The sequence below is a fragment of the Nilaparvata lugens genome, chromosome 6, assembly GCF_014356525.2.
Source record: "Nilaparvata lugens isolate BPH chromosome 6, ASM1435652v1, whole genome shotgun sequence".
In the NCBI taxonomy this organism is placed as follows: domain Eukaryota; kingdom Metazoa; phylum Arthropoda; class Insecta; order Hemiptera; family Delphacidae; genus Nilaparvata; species Nilaparvata lugens.
This window is the reverse complement of record NC_052509.1, coordinates 40,650,430-40,672,502: the sequence shown is the minus strand read 5'-3', so window position 1 is coordinate 40,672,502 and position 22,073 is coordinate 40,650,430. Positions and strand designations below refer to the sequence as shown.

At 34.0% G+C, this 22,073-nt stretch overlaps 1 protein-coding gene across 1 annotated transcript in view; it reads left to right on the top strand.

Annotated features, from left to right (window-relative positions):
* Positions 1-6,285: 6,285 nt before the first annotated feature.
* LOC111056204 (serine/threonine-protein kinase PRP4 homolog) overlaps positions 6,286-22,073 on the top strand; it is a 68,028-nt gene continuing 52,240 nt past the window's right edge. Inside the window, exons 1-2 of the mRNA XM_039431454.1 lie at positions 6,286-6,656; positions 17,380-17,562. Coding sequence (XP_039287388.1) covers positions 17,381-17,562 — 182 coding nt within the window. The 5' untranslated portion in view covers positions 6,286-6,656; position 17,380. The remainder of the gene's footprint in view (positions 6,657-17,379; positions 17,563-22,073) is intronic.

Genomic DNA, 22,073 nt, shown 5'->3' with positions numbered 1-22,073 from the left:
TATTGTAGTTATTATTTTTAAATATATTTTTTCAGCTCATTTTCTAGTTTTCAGCTTTTTCTGCCAAATCCAGTGATCTGATGGAAAAATTTGCTCCAGCCATTGTTTTAGATTATAAAATGAGATCATTTGCAACTATCTATCTCCAATAATAGCTGATAGTTGAATATAACAGCTGATAGTTGCAGTGATAGTAGTTTTAATTTTTCTGCTCAAAATTTTCAAGTTTATTTCAATATTATTGAAACTTTCGGATTGTTTAGTGTTATTTCTGGCTCTTATCAACCCTTCGAAATTCAAAATTCATCAGTCATATCTCGAATACGTATTCTCTGAGTGTTAATCTTTGGTGAAAACAGAAATTTTAAACTTAACCTCACTTTGGACTATTTATGTGCCAAAATCAAGGAATTGAAGAAGTTTTGGGCAATTGCCTGTTTCTCTTTCCAAATATCGTGTTTGTGACTGTTCTAATAAATAAATAAATAAGTACTGAGTTATGATTTTTTAAAAAATGAGTGAAATTCAAAGAAAAAATAAACCTGTAATATCCTGATCTTAGATTTTAGAGCACAAAATACGCCCAGAGGGACTTTGAATTATACATTTAACTAATTGGTAAAAATTGGAAGATATTGTAGATACAAAATTAAAACTCATCAGAATTAATCTTGTCTTTAAATTTTACTCATTTTTGAAAAATCATAACTCAGTACTTATTGGAGATGGATATAGATAGTTGCAAATGATCTCATTTTATTCAGAATTTTATAATCTAAAACAAAGGCTGGAGCAAATTTTTACATCCGATTACTGGATTTGGCAGAAATGGCTGAAAACTGGAAAATGAACTGAAAATACGAGGTTTTTGGGCCACTCTGTATCTAGCACAAGAAAATTTTGCAAGAAGAAATTGGTTCTGGACTTTTCTCATGTATCCAAGTAATATTATATTTTTAAAATCTGGTGAGGCGCACTCACACAACTTTCCTTGCCGTTATGAAAATTGATCACCTTACGCTAGTGTTCTCGCGTATCCCAAGTCTACTATTCAAATACATGAGACAGCTGGTGATAGGACAATAACGCTGGAGACACACGAGGTCTGCTACTTCGTAGTGAATGATTTAATAGAACCAACAGTTGCCAACAGTTTACAATTTAACAATCACATTTTCTTGAATTTCAGGCTTATTTTCAATTTTAGGTGAACATGTTACTGGACATTAATTGTAGAGATTTTCATGCTCAATCTTTTCCACTTGGATTTTTTTTGTTTAAATTGTATATGAAGGCTGATAATTGAGAATCTAAAATCAAACTTCGCATAGATGGGGCGGAGCTCCTGAAATTTTTACAGATATAGGACTTGTTGCAGTTGATAGAGCTTATTAATGACTATTTCAGGTATGAATTTGATCAAAATCGTTGGAGCCGTTTTCAAGGAAAATTGCGAAAAACCCAGTTTTTGACAACATTTTCGCCATTTTAGCCGCCATCTTGGATTGCATTTGATCGAAATTGTTCATGTCGGATCCTTATAGTGTAATGACCTTATGTTCCAAATTTCAAGTCATTCCTTTAACTGGGAGAAGAGATATCGTGTACACAGATGCACATACACTCATACACACACACACACACACACACACACACACACACACAACACACACACACACACACACACACACAACACACACACACACATACAGACCAATACCCAAAAACCACTTTTTCGGACTCAGGGGACCTTGAAACGTATAGAAATTTAGAAATTGGGGTACCTTATTTTTTTTTTCGGAAAGCAATACTTTCCTTACCTATGGTAATAGGGCAAGGAAAGTAAAAAATTAAAACTACAATACAAATTGCAAGCACCAATGAATAAAGTGACTGGACTATATCTCCCTTCTTGAAAAGAGATTTGACTGTAGCCACTTTCCAAACTTCTGGGATCCTTAATTATTGTCTCCAGCACATATCAAATGGAGGAAGCGAAGTTTGAAGAAGAGTTCCCTATGCTTGAACAGTTCCATATTTAAACCATCCGGTCCAGCTTGTCTTATTTCATACTCTTTTCTCACCTTGTATTCTGCAGGCTAAAACCTATTTATTTTTAAATTTCCGTTGATATTCCTAAATTGAAAAATTTTGAATTTATTTTAAATTGAAAAATTTTCAATTTAGAAATACCAATGGAAATTTAAAAATAAATAGGTTTTAGCCTGCAGAATACACGGTTAGAAAAGAGTATAAAATAAGAAGTTTTATCACCCAGCATTGGACAATGAAGCGACCAATGACGACTTGCAGGTTGCAGGGGCAGTGGGTGCGCACAGGCTCACTCAATGACTGGAAAAATATACACCTATGCTATGTGTAGAGTGACTGTATTCACCAAAATTGTTATTGTTTATGCCACAATTAACACCACACATATAAGTAATGAGTTATACATAGAAATGGATTGATAAGAAAATGGTTCAAGACCTTTAACGTGAAGGTGAAATAAAGGTACTTGAACCGAAAATGTTGAGGCGCTAATCATCATACGACTGCGGCGCCCCCCTAGCCGCTGCGCCCGGGGCGACCGCCCCGGTCGCCCCACCCTTTGGGCGGCCCTGGACAATATCAAGGGAATAGGATATGATTCGGCAGGCTGTATTCTAATATCTTTTTCCGTGTAAACTGAATACGCGACAGAAACTGGACTTTCTGAATGGGAATGAGATAATGTCTCTTCACTCGTTCTCATGGGAATCGTTAGATCTTTGTTCAAAATAATTTTCTTACAAGAGAAATCAATGAGAACATTAGAACACCCCTGGTGTCAGGCTGATGAAGCTTCTCTTTAGGAGTGAAATGCATTCCTCAAGACTCCAAAAAAAGTAAGTGTTTTCTCAAATATTTACTAGTAACACAGTGTCAGAACTTCAACAAAGTTATTATATAGTGTTTCGTCATGGAATGCAACTTCAATTTCAACACTGCAGGACCAGCAGACTTCCAAAACTTCAGGAAACTTGCTTTGAAGGTTAGGACTTTGGCCTTACACATAAAATTCAATAAGAAATGTCTTAAACTGAATATTACACAATCTTATGCTAAAATCAACATAACATCAAAAGACAAAGCTGCTCAAATAACCAAAACAAAGTCTCAAATACTATTTATGAAAGAATCAATAAAACAGCAACACAAACAGAAAGATGATCTTTACCTCAAACTGTATAGGTTACACCTGGAAATAGCCCATAAATACAAAGAGCACATTGTATTAGAAACTATTAACCATACAAACTCATGGGTAGAACACAAATTGAAGAAAATTCAGGAAAATCATGGTAGAAAAATTGCAAACCTAACCCCAAAAGAGAAATTGTTCACCACAACACAAAAGTTCCATCCCAGAACAGTAAACCTGACACAAATATCATTCGACAATGAGATGAAATTATTGAATAAGGGGCTGAAATATAACATGAAAAAACAAAATCAAAAATCAAAACTAAATGAAGCAATAGATGTAGAAACTAACATCCAAAAATAACCTCAGATGAGCAGGATCAAGTGATACATGAAGCACTAAAAATCATAAAAAAGTCCAACCAAAGTCATCACTACCCCACATTAACAGAGGTAAAAACTTTACTCTCCATAAAAAAAGGCAAAAACTCACAATCTAACATTCACAAAAGCTGACAAAGGAAACAGCATGGTTATAATCCACAATGATGATCTGAACAAAAAAATAGATGAATTTATCCTGGAAAATAATATAAAGCAAATCCAGAAAGACCCAACAACAAGATATCAGAATGAAATTAAACTAGCTTTAAACAGAACAAAACACATTCTCAAAGGAAATGAAAAAAGATATTTAAAAGAAATTCACCCTTCTGCACCTACTCTCCAAGCACTTTGCAAACTCCACAAAGAGAACACACCAGTAAGACCTATCATAGACTACAAAAAAGCTCCAGCATACAAATTAGCTAAACAAATGGATTCACAACTAAGGAAACTGATACCAGTAGACCAGCATCCTGCATATTTAAAAAACAGCTTGGACCTTGTAAATAAAATTAAAGACATTCACATTCCATATAATTCCACTCTAGCATCATTTGATATCAAGAACCTCTACACCAACATCCCAGTAAAAGAAACCATAGCTATTATTGAAGAAATCCTGAACAACAAGAACAATCCACCAGAACACACCAGAGAGCTAATAGAAATATTGAAAATCATAACATCACAAAATTACTTCACTCATGATCAAAAATACTTCAGTCAAAAAGAGGGCCTTCCAATGGGAAGCCCAATCTCCTGTATACTAGCTGAAATTTTCCTGCAATACATGGAAGAAACAAAAATAAACATGCAGAGAAAATCATTTATTGGAAAAGATATGTTGATAACATAATACTACTCTACAAAGGAAATGCCAGACAATGTGATCAACTCCTCTCAGAAATGAACAATAACATACATTTCACTGCAGAATATGAAACCAACAATGCCCCAAACTTTAATGAACAATAAAAAGAGCAAAAAACTCACCAAATTTATTCCAATCTTGACTACATGCCCTTTGAAGCCTTTATTGGTTGTTTTGGTCAGGTTCAGGGTGGGATGAAATCTGGGAATAGACAGGTTCTTGCTTACGGGCTGCCTTTTCGTTGATTCTGCGTTCAACTTGCAGGTTATGCACTGTGTTTTGAACAAAGCACAAACTAGATTCTTTATAAATTCAAATCCGATTCAAATTAATTCAATTCAATACTATTTACGCTGTTATATTCATAATTCACACACACAGCACTCAAACAATTTACAAGAAATCTCCGATCGAAAATTACATGACAGACAAACACAAATTTGGTCTTGCAAAAAAACGGGCCGATGAAAAACAAGACAGAGAAGACTTACAAAAAACATCCACAATGCCAAGCAGCAGGACGGTCTGTGCCGGCGCAAACACAAGCCTGCTATTGGCAGAACTACAGTCTGGCATTCTGGCGCTACAATTTGAGTTCTCTGGCCAGACCAATAAGTGTTTTTTCAACTTTAATACATATATTAAAAATGCTCAATGGAAATTCAATGTAGTATTAACTAAATATAACTGATTTGCACCTTGTCTTTTATGCAAGTTTCCATTATATAAATAGGGCCATTCAAATTTTCCGCCGCTTCTTGCCTCTCTCTGTCATGGCTGCCCATGTTCAATTCGTAACAGGAATAGCGGCCACTCAGCCACTCTATAGTTTACTATATTTTAGCTCGTTGGTTCACACACTCACACACACCAACACCCAAAAATCATGTTTTTGGACTCAGGGGACCTTGAAACGTATAGAAAACATGAAATTAGGGTACCTTAAATTTTTTGTGCTGTGTTTTGAACAAAGCACAAACTGGATTCTTTATAAATTCAAATCCGATTCAAATTAATTCAATTCAATACTATTTACGCTGTTATATTCATAATTCACACACACGGCACTCAAACAATTTACAAGAAATTTCCGATCGAAAATTACATGACAGACAAACACAAATTTGGTCTTGCAAAAAAACGGGCCGACGAAAAACAAGACAGAGAAGACTTACAAAAAACATCCACAATGCCAAGCAGCAGGACGGTCTGTGCCGGCGCAAACACAAGCCTGCTATTGGCAGAGCTACAGTCGGGCATTCTGGCGCTACAATTTGAGTTCTCTGGCCAGACCAATAAGTGTTTTTTCAACTTTAATACATGTATTAAAAATGCTCATTGGAAATTCAATGTAGTATCAACTAAATATAACTGATTTGCACCTTGTCTTTTATGCAAGTTTCCATTATATAAATAGGGCCATTCAAATTTTCCGCTGCTTCTTGCCTCTCTCTGTCATGGCTGCCCATGTTCAATTCGTAACAGGGATAGCGGCTCTCAGCCACTCTATAGTTTACTATATTTTAGCTCGTTGGTTCACACACTCACACACACCAACACCCAAAAATCATGTTTTTGGACTCAGGGGACCTTGAAACGTATAGAAAACATGAAATTAGGGTAACTTAAATTTTTTTGGAAAGCAATACTTTACTTACCTATGGTAATAGGGCAAGGAAAGTAAAAAATCAAAATTATTTCTGCAAATCTTCAATCAGTAATCGGACAAGTGAGGAACGGAATCTTTGTCATTGAGCAATTATAAAAACTGATGAGCGACTGTACAGTGTGTTTCAAACTTTCAAACTATAGCAGAGTTCAGAGAACAACCACTCTAATAGTTATTTTTCACTTCATAGTGCTAGTAAAAAGATTGTAGGTTAGGCAAAATCCAATATTTGTAATTAATAGTAAATAAGTTTAATTTTATGGATTTGAATTGTTATTTAGCTAGCGACACCTATTTTGTCTTTCTCGTTCATTTGAAAAGAATATTGAGTCGATATCTTGAAAATAGTTGAGATCCAATTGTGCCGTAATAGTTAGTAACGTTAGCCGAACAGCTCAAAGCTATATAGAAAGAACAGAATCCATAATGGCGTAAAGCGTAAACGCGTAGCCTAACCAAATTACCAAAACGCTTTGAATTTAGCTCTATAAAAATCTATTTCTTGTTGTTGTTTTGTGTTTCAAAGAAGCTCTGTTTTTCAAGGTGAGTATTTTATCTCTTACTTGATTGTAAACAATATAATAATTATAATTTATAATTAATAACACCTATATTATGTTGGTCTGTCTCATCTTGTGTGTGTGTGTTTGTAGAACGATTTACGTACCTAACCTACTACAGAGGAATTATAGCCTACATTTCGTAAATTATTTTTACAACCTATTGTTTAATAAAAATATAGTTTCCTGTAAACAATGTAATTGTTTACTCTTTTTCAATTAAAATATAACTTTTTATAAACAACATTAACTGTTCACCTTTGAAATATAAAAAACCATAATTCTACACTTTTCCTGGCCCTTTCTAGCATATTGAAATTTAAAGCAAAAACCAACCCTAACCTCATGAAACATTATTGAATGTAAATTGAAATAACCTAAACCCTAACCCTTTTACATTCAACACTCTGGATTTCAAAGCAAAATCCTAATCCCCTAACCTATCCTTTTATATTTAAAACATTATTAAACATAAATCTTTGTAAAAACCTGTAATCCCTTCCAGCATATTGCAATTTCAAAGCAAAATCCTAACCCCCTTACCTATCTTTTCACCTTTGAAATATCAAAAACCATAACTCCACCTGTTTCCTAGCCTTTCTAGCATATTGCAAATTTAAAGCAAAAACCTAACCTAACCTCATGAAACATTATTGAATGTAAATTGAAATAACCTAAACCCTAACCCTTTTACATTCAACACTCTGGATTTCAAAGCAAAATCCTAATCCCCTAACCTATCCTTTTATATTTAAAACATTATTAAACATAAATCTTTGTAAAAACCTGTAATCCCTTCCAGCATATTGCAATTTCAAAGCAAAATCCTAACCCCCTTACCTATCTTTTCACCTTTGAAATATCAAAAACCATAACTCCACCTGTTTCCTAGCCCTTCTAGCATATTGCAAATTTAAAGCAAAAACCTAACCTAACCTCATGAAACATTATTGAATGTAAATTGAAATAACCTGAACCCTAAACCTTTCACATTCAACACTCTGGATTTCAAAGCAAAATCCTAACCCCCTAACCTATCCTTTTATATTTAAAACATTATTAAACATAAATCTTTGTAAAAACCTAACCTAACCTAACCCAACCTAACCTAACCTTACCCTTTCACATTCAACACTCTGGATTTCAAAGCAAAATCCTAACCCCCTAACCTATCCTTTTATATTTAAAACATTATTAAACATAAATCTTTGTAAAAACCCAACCTAACCTAACCTAACCCAACCTAACCTAACTTAACCTAACCCAACCTAACCTAACCTAACCTTACCTAACCTAACCTAACCTACCCTAACCCAACCTAACCTAACCTAACCTAACCTAACCTAACCCTTTCACATTCAACACTCTGGATTTCAAAGCAAAATCCTAACCCCCTAACCTATCCTTTTATATTTAAAACATTATTAAACATAAATCTTTGTAAAAACCTAACCTAACCTAACCTTACCTAACCTAACCCAACCTAACCTAACCTACCCTAACCCAACCTAACCTAACCTAACCTAACCTGACTCTTTCACATTCAACACTCTGGATTTCAAAGCAAAATCCTAACCCCCTAACCTATCCTTTTATATTTAAAATATTATTAAACATAAATCTTTGTAAAAACCTAACCTCACCTAACCTAACCTAACCTAACCCAACCTAACCTAACCTAACCTAACCCAACCCAACCTAACCTAACCTAACCCTTTCACATTCAACACTCTGGATTTCAAAGCAAAATCCTAACCCCCTAACCTATCCTTTTATATTAAAACATTATTAAACATAAATCTTTGTAAAAACCTAACCTAACCTAACCTAACCTAACCTAACCTTACCTAACCTAACCCAACCTAACCTAACCTAACCTAACCTAACCTACCCTAACCCAACCTAACCTAACCTAACCTAACCTAACCCTTTCACATTCAACACTCTGGATTTCAAAGCAAAATCCTAACCCCCTAACCTATCCTTTTATATTTAAAACATTATTAAACATAAATCTTTGTAAAAACCTAACCTAACCTAACCTAACCTAACCTAACCCAACCTAACCTAACCTAACCTAACCCAACCCAACCTAACCTAACCTAACCCTTTCACATTCAACACTCTGGATTTCAAAGCAAAATCCTAACCCCCTAACCTATCCTTTTATATTTAAAACATTATTAAACATAAATCTTTGTAAAAACCTAACCTAACCTAACCTAACCTAACCTAACCTAACCTACCTAACCCAACCTAACCTAACCTAACTAACCTAACCTACCCTAACCCAACCTAACCTAACCTAACCTAACCTAACCCTTTCACATTCAACACTCTGAATTTCAAAGCAAAATCCTAACCCCCTAACCTATCCTTTTATATTTAAAACATTATTAAACATAAATCTTTGTAAAAACCCAACCTAACCTAACCTCACCTAACCTAATCTAACCTAACCTAACCTAACCTAACCCAACCTAACCTAACCTAACCTAACCTAACCTAACCTTACCTAACCTAACCTAACCCAACCCAACCTAACTAACCTAACCTAACCTAACCTAACCTAACCTAACCCTTTCACATTCAACACTCTGGATTTCAAAGCAAAATCCTAACCCCCTAACCTATCCTTTCATATTTAAAACATTATTAAACATAAATCTTTGTAAAAACCTAACCTAACCTAACCTTACCTAACCCAACCCAACCTAACCTAACCTAACCTACCCTAACCCAACCTAACCTAACCTAACCCTTTCACATTCAACACTCTGGATTTCAAAGCAAAATCCTAATCCCCTAACCTATCCTTTTATATTTAAAACATTATTAAACATAAATCTTTGTAAAAACCCATAATCCCTTCCAGCATATTGCAATTTCAAAGCAAAATCCTAACCCCCTTACCTATCTTTTCACCTTTGAAATATCAAAAACCATAACTCCACCTGTTCCCTAGCCCTTTCTAGCATATTGAAAATTTAAAGCAAAAACCTAACCTAACCTTATGAAACATTATTAAATATTACTTGAAATTACCCAACCCCTAACCCTTCCACATTCAACACTCTGGATTTCAAAGCAAAATCCTAACCCCCTAACCTATCCTTTTATATTTAAAACATCAATAAAAATAAATCTTTGTAAAAACCTGTATCCCTTCCAGCATATTGCAATTTCACAGCAAAATCCTAACCCTCCAACCTATCTTTTCACCTTTGAAATATCAAAAACTATAATTCTACCTGTTCCTAGCCCTTTCTAGCATATTGCAAATTTAAGGAAAAACCTAACCTAACCTCATGAAACATTATTGAATGTAAATTGAAATAACCTAACCCCTAACCCTTTCACATTCAACACTCTAGATTTCAAAGCAAAATCCTAACCCCCTAACCTATCCTTTTATATTTAAAACATTATTAAACATAAATCTTTGTAAAAACCTGTATTCCCTTCCAGCATATTGCAATTTCAAAGCAAAATCCTAACCCCCTTACCTATCTTTTCACCTTTGAAATATCAAAAACCATAATTCTACCTGTATTTTAGCCCTTTCTAGCATATTGCAAATTTAAAGCAAAAACCTAACCTCACCTCATGAAATATAACTTGAAATAACCTAAACCCCAACCCTTTTACATTAAACACTTTCATGAAAGTGTCAAAGTCAAATTTTATGAAAATCCATTGCTGCATATCACTATAAATGCAGAGCATATAAACATAAATATAAAAAAAAACATATAATCATGATTACTCTGTTGTATATCCATACTTTTTCACTATTAAAATTAAACTTGAATTTTAAAAAACTTTTGAAGTGAAAATGCACTTACTTTATGTATAGTGACGATCGTTTCGACCTGTTGTTGGTCATCATCAGACTGTGGGAATTCACTCAGATGACAAGGCTATGTGTGGTAAGGGATGAAGGTGGTGGAATAGGTTGTGGTGGGGGTTGGGTAGTTGGATATTTAGTGAGGCGGTATTTTTGAACTTTGGACTATTTTGTCAAAGAGTGTGTGGGAAGAGAAATTTATTTGATCATTTAGGAGACTGTTGGGAAACTGTTTTGTGTGGTTGTAGATTTCGTATTGTTCTAATACATTGAGTTTTTCTGCTTTTTTGTGAGATATGGAGGATTTCAAGATTGGTGGCGATGTCTGTGTATGTGTGGTTTGTGGATATAATATGGTCAGCAAAGTTTGAGTGGCTATGTGGTTATTAATGGCTCTGATGTGCTCTTTGTATCTTGTCTGAAAGTCACGTCCAGTCTGTCCGATATACAGTTTACTACAATCATTACATTTCAATTTGTAGATGCCTGGTTGCTCAAATCTCTGTTTGTTTGTTTGATAATTTTGAAAATTTTTTCTCAGTGAATTTGTTGTTTTAAAGGCAATTCTGTATTTGAGTTTTTTAAAAGATGGTGCTACTTTCTGTGATTTTTTGTTGTAGTATGTGAGTGTGATGAATTTTTGGTCATTTTCCATGTTATTTTTGGTGAAAACCAAAAATCATCAACCAAAAATAACATGGAAAATGACCAAAAATTCATCACACTCACATACTACAACAAAAAATCACAGAAAGTAGCATCATCTTTTAAAAAACTCAAATACAGAATTGCCTTTAAAACAACAAATTCACTGAGAAAACATTTTCAAAATTATCAAACAAACAAACAGAGATTTGAGCAACCAGGCATCTACAAATTGAAATGTAATGATTGTAGTAAACTGTATATCGGACAGACTGGACGTGACTTTCAGACAAGATACAAAGAGCACATCAGAGCCATTAATAAACCACATAGCCACTCAAACTTTGCTGACCATATTATATCCACAAACCACACATACACAGACATCGCCACCAATCTTGAAATCCTCCATATCTCACAAAAAAGCAGAAAACTCAATGTATTAGAACAATACGAAATCTACAACCACACAAAACAGTTTCCCAACAGTCTCCTAAATGATCAAATAAATTTCTCTTCCCACACACTCTTTGACAAAATAGTCCAAAGTTCAAAAATACCGCCTCACTAAATATCCAACAACCCAACCCCCACCACAACCTATTCCACCACCTTCATCCCTTACCACACATAGCCTTGTCATCTGAGTGAATTCCCACAGTCTGATGATGACCAACAACAGGTCGAAACGATCGTCACTATACATAAAGTAAGTGCATTTTCACTTCAAAAGTTTTTTAAAATTCAAGTTTAATATAAACATGAATAGAAATAAATACAAAACCGTCGACTTGAATCTAAAATCTCACTTTGCTTGGTCAATTAATCAATAAATTATATTTTTCAATAATTTTATAATTTTACATTGTAAAAAGACGATCTGGCAACAGAGCAAATCGAAAAAGAGGCAGCGCTATCCGCTTTGTTGAATTATAGACAAGGATAGCAATACCAGTGCTGAGTAAACATTACCATTACAGCATGGACCTCACTACAGCGTTGTAGTTGGGTTCACTTTCAAAAACATTGACAACGGCGAATTATAAAATGGAGAATTTAAAATTTTACTAGAGTAGTATTCAATTATATTGAAAAATTCACATCCATTGTGATGTTTTCAAGTTTTATTGACGAGATTGGTGGGAAAAATAAAACAATTTGAATATTTTCAAGTATTTATTGAAATAAAATCATTGAACTCAAATTCATAATGAAATACGAATAAATTAATTGCATTTTTTTAATGATAGCTTCTCTATAATTATGTGCATCACTTATTGATAGTTCACAAATCAATATCGAATTGATTTATCGATCATCGATATTTGTAACAAAGTCCAGTGAATATTAAAATTGATTTCTGGTCCCTGGAAAAGCAGAAAATATATCTTAATAAAGTACTGTTTGATAATATTTAAGAAAGGTTTTGAAGTTTATCGTTAAGAATAAGTGATCTGCATATTTTAACTTGAGTATTAGGTAGGCTACCTAAGTACATACCTAAGTATGATGTTGAGAGTCTTTAGAAATGTGTAGAGCCTATTATTATTATTTTTAAAGGGACGGATTCAAGGATCTAAAGGTTCAAAGAACCCACAAGTCAATCGAAGCTTATTATGTTCCCAAGTAGTATGTTAGTTAGGCAAACCAATACCTGTGTCCTTTTTAAGAACCAGGAGTATTTTCCTATGCTAACATCCCATTCATCACCTGGTTGCTTGTAGCAATCCAGTGTGATTTGCTTAGCAGTCTCTTCAGACTGATTAGTCCCCGTGACCTACATGAAGTTTATTCCTGGTCTTCTTCCGCTTAGGAAGGGGTGGCCAAGTTGCCTCTAGGGCGCCCGGTCACCCTTGACTCAGCTTCTTGACCCACATTTGTTCCTGGAGTTTCACTCAACTGTTGGGTTTTTTCTTTTTGTCCCTTCAAAACTTTGCAGAACCTCTCCCAAGAAGTTTTGCCTGAATGGCCGCCCTTCTTTGAGCAGTGGCGAGGTTTGGTCTCTCCATGCACAAACTCGTGATTCAAGTGAGTTCCACTTCTGGCCTGTTTGTAGGTCCTTGAGAGAGAGGATGCCAATTTGCCTCTAGTGCGCCCGGCGTCCGGTCACCCTCGACTCAGCCTCTTGATCCACATTTGTGCGTGGAGATTCACCCATCTCTGGTATCTTGTGTTTTTCTTTGGTAGGGGCTAATGTAGGGCCTACTGTATAACCTTTATATTGCTAGACCTATGTAAGCCTATTGTTTTTTGGGTATTAACATTTTTCTTATGGTTTGAAACGTAACAGCCCCTTTGAAGTTTGGTGCAACGGTGTCAGTCGATTTCTAATCAAAATAAATGTTTTTCTATAAGTTTTTTACCTATAGCCTACACTAATTAACATCAGTTAAGTTGCACTTTTTTGCAATATCTGGATTAAAATGATTGAAGTTACGAAATTGAAAAGGTTTCATTGGATTCCTTGTCAAATATTGTACATTTGCATGGCATGCATTTCTTGTCAAGATTGCACTATATTATAACCTATTGTATAGTGAGGTCCACGTTATATTGACAGTAGTGAAAAATAGAGAAAAACGTTGCCAATCCTCTGTCTTGTCAATGCCTTCTATAGACGGTAGCTGATACAGATTTATTGATGTAATATCCCTTCTACTACCATGCGTGGTAATTGGACTACCCCAAACCCACATTTTGTCCATTTTTTGTAGATAATGTTGACGTATTTCATTGAAACCTTGAGTACTTGTTAAAAACATATCACTTTAGTTGTTTTTTCTCATAAAAACATTTTATTCCTCTTATTTTTTCAATTATTAGCAGTTTTATCCTTGGGGTAACTCTATTAACCCGCTTGGTATTCCATGTCATGCAATTTTTTAGTATATTTCATCCATTATCGGAATACATGAGATACACATTTAATGTTCAATTATCATTTTTTTGCCAAACCTGATTCATAATGATCACTTGAAATCTAAATTTAAAAAAATTGCTTCTCTATAACCATAATTTAATTATTTGACAACATTTCCCCTACATCTATAAGATAGAATTCCCATTTTTTGTCCTGTCAGTTTTTTGATTGAAATCATATATTTCAACAAGAGAAATTTATTTTTAATTATATTAATAGCTTTTGTAATGCATTTCATAGATGAATTAATGGAAAAGAATATAGAATAATTATTATATAAAACAGAAATCTTGTTGGGGTAACCCAGTTACCCCACTTGGTATTTCGTGTATGTGAAAAAACGTTGGTAGTAGAAGGGATATTAACGGTTTATTTTTGTTTTAAATAATCAATAATATTTTATTAAGCAAGAAATTATATTCTTCCTTAATTTCATAATGAATTTTCATAATAATTAAGATTAAATATTCTGTTAATTATTAATTCTACATTGCTAAAAGACGGTCTAGCAACAGAGCAAAGCGAGAAAGAGATAGCCCTACCCGCTTTGTTGAATGATAGAGAAGTATAGCAATACCATTGCTAATAAAACACTGCCATTATAACGTGGACCTCACTATAGCTATCAAAAATTATTTAAAAAATGAAAATTTCAAATTTTCGCCAAGATTGATGAGCTAATCCTATGAAATCGAATCGACAACAATGTGATACAGTAAGTACATGGTTGAACTGTTTTGACATCCCCTATCAATTAATCTATGTAGGTAGGTCCAGGCGCGGATCCAGGACTTTGACCTGGGGGGGGGGGCGATTGGGATGGTCGTCCAGTTGACCCTTCCCCCCGTTCTACACCCCTACCCGAAAAATTGTTGAAGTTTTGAATCAAAAACAACAGATCTTTATTTGATAAAATTAATTAGATTTTTTATTTTGTTTATTAAAATGCCATGGTCATGATATTATTTATTTCTGCAACTACAGTAGTAGTCCAGTCTATATGTAGCCTACATTGGTGCTTGCATTTTTATATTTTAGTTCTAATTTTTTTATATATTTTTTGGTTAGGCTACATAAGAGAAGTCCAGAACCAAGTTTTCCTTTAAAATTTCCTTGTGCTAGATATAGAGTGACCCAAAAACCTCATATTTTCGGTTCATTTTCCAGTTTTCAGTTATTTTTGCCAAATCCTGTAATCGAACAGGAGAAATTGCTCTCGCTTTTTATTTAGATAATAAAAAAATGAAATAAAATTCCTAATAAAATTAGATCATTCGGAACTTCCTATCCTCAATGCGTACTGAGTTACAAAGAAATCAATTTTAATGAAATTTAGGTTTTGATCAACAATATCTTCCGATTATTACCATTTACATTTTAAATTCAATCCCTCTGTGCGTAATTTTGTGCTCTACAATTTGAGACCAGGTAGAGCGAGCGCTCTATCTCATAGGCCTATATAGATTTCCAGGTACACCTGACAACAATGCTCCTTGTATTTTGGAAAACACCTAAGTTTTGACTTGAATAATCATCATCTATTCCATTGTCATCACATTGAGATTTCGCAGCATAAAGTTCATTAGATCATGTTTTATGAGAATCGCCCGTTAGATGCACTCAATTTGGTTGTGAGGACTCCAAAGGATCAAAATTTCAAACACTCATAACTTTTGACACAATGATCATTGATCTCACTGTACCACAGCTCATTCTTCACAGCTAGTCAAGGCAGTTTAAAATCATGCATCATAAGTGAAATTTGATCGAGAAATAGAAAATTCATCATTGAGTGTACTAACCAGTATTTCAATTCACAAAAAAAATTACCAATTTCCATACTCAAAGCTGGGTATCTTGTGAAATACTTCGGATAAAATTTTAAAATTTAGTAAGGATGTGGGAAAGTATATCCTCCTTCCACTACAATGAAGAATACTTTCGATTTCAGTACCATTAGAAAGTTACAATATATATTACTGAATATAGAAATTGGTTATTCCTTTGTTTATTGAAATACTGTTTAAATTACTCTCAAGGATGAATTTTCTATTTTCCGATCGAGTTCGACTTATGATGCATGATTTCGAACCGCCTTGACGAACTTATATCATTGTGCGAAATCTCAATGTGATAAATATAGAGTTGCTGATGATGATTAAAGCTAAAACTTTGCTGTTTTCCAAAATACAAGGAGCATTGTTGTCAGGTATACCTGGAAATCTATATGAGATAGAGCGCTCTACTCCTCTACCTGGTCTCAAATTGTAGAGCACAAAATTACGCCCAGAGGGATTTTGAATTATAAATTTAAATGGTAACAATCGGAATATATTATTCAAAAACTAAAATTCATCAAAATTGATTTTTTTTTCTTGAAATTTTACTCAATTTTGAAAAATTGTAACTCAGTGCTCATTGAAGTTAAAAAGATACGAATAATCTCATTTTATTGGGAATTTCATGATCTAAAAAAAGGCTGAAAGTAATTTTTCTGTCCGATTACAGGATTTGGCAGAAATGACTGAAAAATAAACCGAAAATACGAGGTTTTGGGCCACTCTGTATCTATCATAAGGAAATTTTGCATGAAAAACTTGGTTCTGGACTTCTCTTATGTATCCAAACAATATATTGAAAAATCAGAACTACAATATAAAATGCAAGCATGTCCCCTTTTTCATGTATAGGCTATATTGACTGGACTATAGTAACTGTAGTTTTTCAAACACCACTTGGAAAGTCTATTAAAGTGAGGGTATTTGCTTACTTTCGTCAGACTTTTTGTTCAAAAACTTCTGTCAATTATCATTTTGAAATAGGCTAATATAGTTAGATTCAACAGACTCCATCAAATATAATTTTATCCTCGAATGAAAGTAGCAAAGATGTAGTTATCCATGAATTTGAGAATATATGTTCAATGAAAAACACTTTCATGTCAATAGCACAACATGATAGTAACTAAATAATGTTTTACCTTCTTACGAAATCCATCCGGTCATGGACGGAAACTACTGAATTGCTGATATTTATTCTATGTAAATGGGATCCACAGTCTTATTAAGAAGTTGGCAAAAATGTATCTTTTGAGAAGCGCCTATGGGATATAATCGTTCAAGCGGTCTGACAAAATATTTATTTTAAAACATATTTTTATCTGTATTGAAAATGTTTTTGTATTCTTCATCAATTACATTAATTTAGAATGTGTATATAAAGAACCAATTATTATTTTTGAAAAGCAGCAGGCATTCGACAACTAACGTAGGCTGCCTACTGAATTTGTTTCAGCATGTCGGAATCGGAATCGGAATCCAAGGAGTCCGATGAAGTGAAAAGTGAAAAGGAGGATGAAGTATCTTCAATCAAAAACGACCAACATAATGACAAGTCCTCTGAACAGAAAAAGAAGAAGAAGAAGAAAAAACACAAGCATCACAGCAAGCACAAGAAATCCGATGAGAAACATGAAAAGTGAGTTATAATAATAATAAAGTTTATTCCTTTAAGTATACAGAATATACAATTGGAAACGTCAGCCATAAATTAAATTAAGATCTAAACAAATAATCACGTCAATTCCTTAAATTCTATGTACTATAATACAATAATATTACTTTCAAGTATAATGTCAATTGGAAATAAAAACATATAATCAGAAATAATTGTTAAATATCCCTTCATCCATATTAAAATACTCAGCTAGTGAATAAAGAGGATTTTCCGTTAGAAGCATTTTTAATCTATTCTTAAAGGCATTTATTGTCATGGCTCTCACATTGATGGGTAGCTTGTTGAATATTTTTAAAGAAACCAACTTTGAACTTCTCTGAACTCTATTAAGTCTGGTATAGGGCACATCAATGTGTTGCCTATTCCTTGTATAATGGTGGTGAATATTTTCCCTACATATAAACTCATTCATATTTTTCTTTACATTTACGGCCAACATGAGAACAAACAAGCTATAAACAGTCATTATCCCTTGATTGATGAACAATGGCTTGCAGTGCTCCAAGTAGTCAGCATTGGAAATAGTTCTTATTGCCTTCCTTTGAAGCAGTAGGATTTTATGAGTATCAGGAGAACACCCCCATAGAGAGAGACCATACGAAAAAGTACTTTGAAAGAAAGCAAAGTATGTCATCCTAAGGTAATCTTTAGGAACACATTCCTTCAATCTTCGTAGGAGATACAAAACTCGGTTTAGCTTAGAACATACATAATGAATATGAGGGCCCCATGTTAGTCTTTGGTCGAGGTGTATACCAAGAATCTTCACACTCTTCACATTCCTCTCATCCACTTGTCTCTAACCTAAGATCATTTCTTGTGTCTTTCCACTATTGAGAAACAAGTTATTTGCCCTGAACCATAGGCTCACTTGTTCTTGACAAGTAGACATCTTTTCTTTCAGAGTTGCAATGTCAGAATCGGTCGAGAGCATGGAGGTGTCATCTGCATAGCAAACTATTCTTGAATCAGTGCTGAAACCTGCATCATTCATCATCACAAGAAATAGCAATGGTCCTAATATTGAACCTTGTGGTACTCCCTGAGGTACATGGCAAGGCTTGGAAAATTCTTTATTGACATTGACAGTTTGTTTACGCTCACTCAAATACGACTTTATGAGCTTGAGGGACTTTCCATGCACGCCTAGATGATGCAATTTTTTCAGCAAAATATCATGGCTTACAACATCATATGCTTTACTTAAGTCATAAAGCACTAGGCCTGCATAACGTTTAGAATTGAAGCAGTCCATAATATCTTCGACAATGTAGCTAACCGCGTCAATAGTTGATCTGCCCGCCCTATAACCAAACTGGGTATCTGAGAGTAGGTCATTACTCTCCAAATATTCATATAGTTGAGTCCCAATTATATATTCAAAAATTTTGCTAAAAATTGGAGGGATAGATATTGGTCTAAAATTCTCAGGTTGATCCTTGCAACCTTTTTTATAGATGGGCACGGTTCTAGAATGTTTGAGAACTGCCGGAAAGACTGACTCATTCATACAAGCATTAAAGCATGATTTCAAGGGGTCTGCAATTGAATGAATAAATCAATGAGCTAGATATATTATAAATATCATTACTAGTTGTAGATTTCATTTTCGAAACAATGGCAAGAACCTGCTCAACTGATGCCTCTCTTAACTCAAATCTTGAATCAGATCTAGGGGAAAACTCCAAAAAGTTGATTGCTGATATTTCTGGTGCGGTAATACTAATGTTAATCTTCTCTATTGCTTCTAAAAAATATTTATTGAACGCATCAGGAGAGACTGATGTTTTCCATTGTTGATATGGATTTGAACTTTTTCTAATGATTTTCCAAGCAGCTGAGCATTTGTTGCTTGCCGACTCGATAAACCTAACATTGGTATTCAGTTTAGATGCTTTCAATTCAGATCTATAGATTCTCCTTAAATTCCAATAATTAAATTTTTCATTTTCCGACCCAAAATTCTTGTATTTATTGTAAGCGATGAGTAACGCATTCCTCAGACCACTCAAAGTGTAGTTTCATCTTACTAATTTTGTCATTGTTGGGCTTCCTACTTTTCAAAGGAAAAGAACACTTGAAAAACTCATAAAATGTATTGAAAAGGGTTTGAAAATTGTCTTCAGCTGATTTGTGAATGAGAATACTAGACCAATCCCTACCATAGAGTTGAGAACGCAGATGATTGGTTCCCTCCGTAGTTATTGCTCTAAAACTGTAGGACTCACCGGCTTTCAAGCATTATCCACACCCAAGTTCAAGAAGTTGGACTTTATATTGAAGCATACAGCATCATGGTCTCCTAGCATGACAGACTCAACAGCCACCTCAAACAAATCAGGATGCAAGTCAGTTGCTACATTATCTAAACAAGAATTCATTCTTGTTGGCTCGAAGTTACTCAAATACAGGTTATAAGATTTGAGAAAATTCACCAACTCAGTTCTTCTAGAATCAACATACAATATGTTTACATTATAATCACCTCCTATTATGAAGTGATGATCATGCACATATTTAGTTAATGATACAATTAGTCTATCTAATGCATTAAAAAAGAGAGCTAGATCACCCTTTGGTGATCTATATAGCGCTATGACAATTATTTTCAAATTTTTATTCCTAACAGCAACAAACTCATGGTTGATTTCATCTGTATAAGTAGATACACCGATTTCTTTGAAATTATTTAATACTTGCTGAAAATGACTATATAAATTTCGAATAAAGTACTACTTACCTAATTAATCTTACATCGAGTTAATGCAAATTCTTCTATAGCAAGCAATCGCCCATTTCTTAGATGTGCTCCAGTTCAACCCTTCAAGAGACACGTCTATGACTAGCTATCTTGGAAGATAGATAATTCTTGGAAGAAGTTACCATCAATCATTGTTTTGTCTGAGACTTGGCTTCAATCTTGTCATGATCATCGATTATTTAATATTGAAGGTTATGAGAGTTTCCATGCTGGTAGTGATTTTACTGCAGCATCAGGTATAATGTGGTTTATGTTTCAGTGGAGAGTGGCCTTCGATGCTCTAAAATTGATAGTATAATTATTGATGGATCTGACTCCATTTTCTTAAAGTGTGAACTTTTGAATTATAAATTTAGTATTCTGTGCTTATATAGATGGCATGGAGTTGAGATCAGTCAATTCTTGAGTGGCCTTGTTGCTTTCTTGGAGCAACATCGTGACTCGGATTCTTTAATAATAGGCGACCTCAATATCAATATAAATGATATGAATAATAGTAATACGCTCGAATATCTGGAAATTATGAGTAGTAATGGATATAAATCGCTTATTGATATAGACACCAGAGTGACTTCGTCAAGCTCAACATGCATAGATCATATCTTCTTCAGATCAATAAAACATAATCATGAGTTCAGTAGTTATGTTATTGATACTCTGCTAACCGATCACCGAGCTGTGTCGATTGCTATCTCAGAGTCAAATTTTCATAAAAATAGCCAAGCTGATTTTAAAAAAGATAGAATTGATTATGATAAATTAATATCATTGTTGATGCACCATGATTGGGATCCCCTTTATTTGAGTGACAATATAAATACTAAAATGTCTTTATTTTTAGATTTATTAAAGAACTATTTGAACCAGTCCAAACGCACAGTGGTATTAAGTCAGAGTCATGCCCGACTTAAAAAGCTCAAACCTTGGATGACAGACGGTTTATGTATAGCAATAAAAAATCGTGATAAGATTTTTAAGGCACTAGCTAGGAATCCTAATAATAGGCTCAAAAATTCGTATATTGCTTTGAAAAATAATATAAAAACATGGATCAAACTAGAGAAAACAAAGTACTATTCGAATTTGAAAGACCTATCTGTAAAAAACCAATGGAGGGAAATAAATAACTTATGTGGACAGACCTCGAAGAAGAATCAGACTATTGAATTGAAAATAGATGATGCGGTAATATCTGATGAGCAAATGGTAGCTGACTCTTTCAATAATTACTTCATCGGAGTTCCTACCAGACTAATCTCTTCAATGAGTCCATTGACTCAAAATACTATAGATAATTACAAAGCTTGTTTCAAATCAGAGAATGTCTATAATACTATTTTCATAAGACCAATAGATTTCCATGAGATCCTTACTGAAATAAATTCTTTGAAGGATGGTAAGTCTCCTGGTCCTGATTGTATCTCCTCACATCTTTTAAAAAAAATTGCCGTTCCATTGGTTCCAGTTCTATATGATATCTTTAATGCAAGTATATATACAGGTATTTTCCCTGATCCCTTGAAGATTGCCAAGGTGATTCCTATATTTAAGAGTGGGAGTCGTTCGGATCCTTCAAATTACAGACCAATATCTCTTTTGTCTGTGTTCTCAAAAGTATATGAGAAGATTGTGAGAAGGAGAATTTTTCACTCTTTGAAAAGTAATAACTTTTTCTATAAGAGTCAGTTTGGATTTCAGGAGGGTTTGAGTA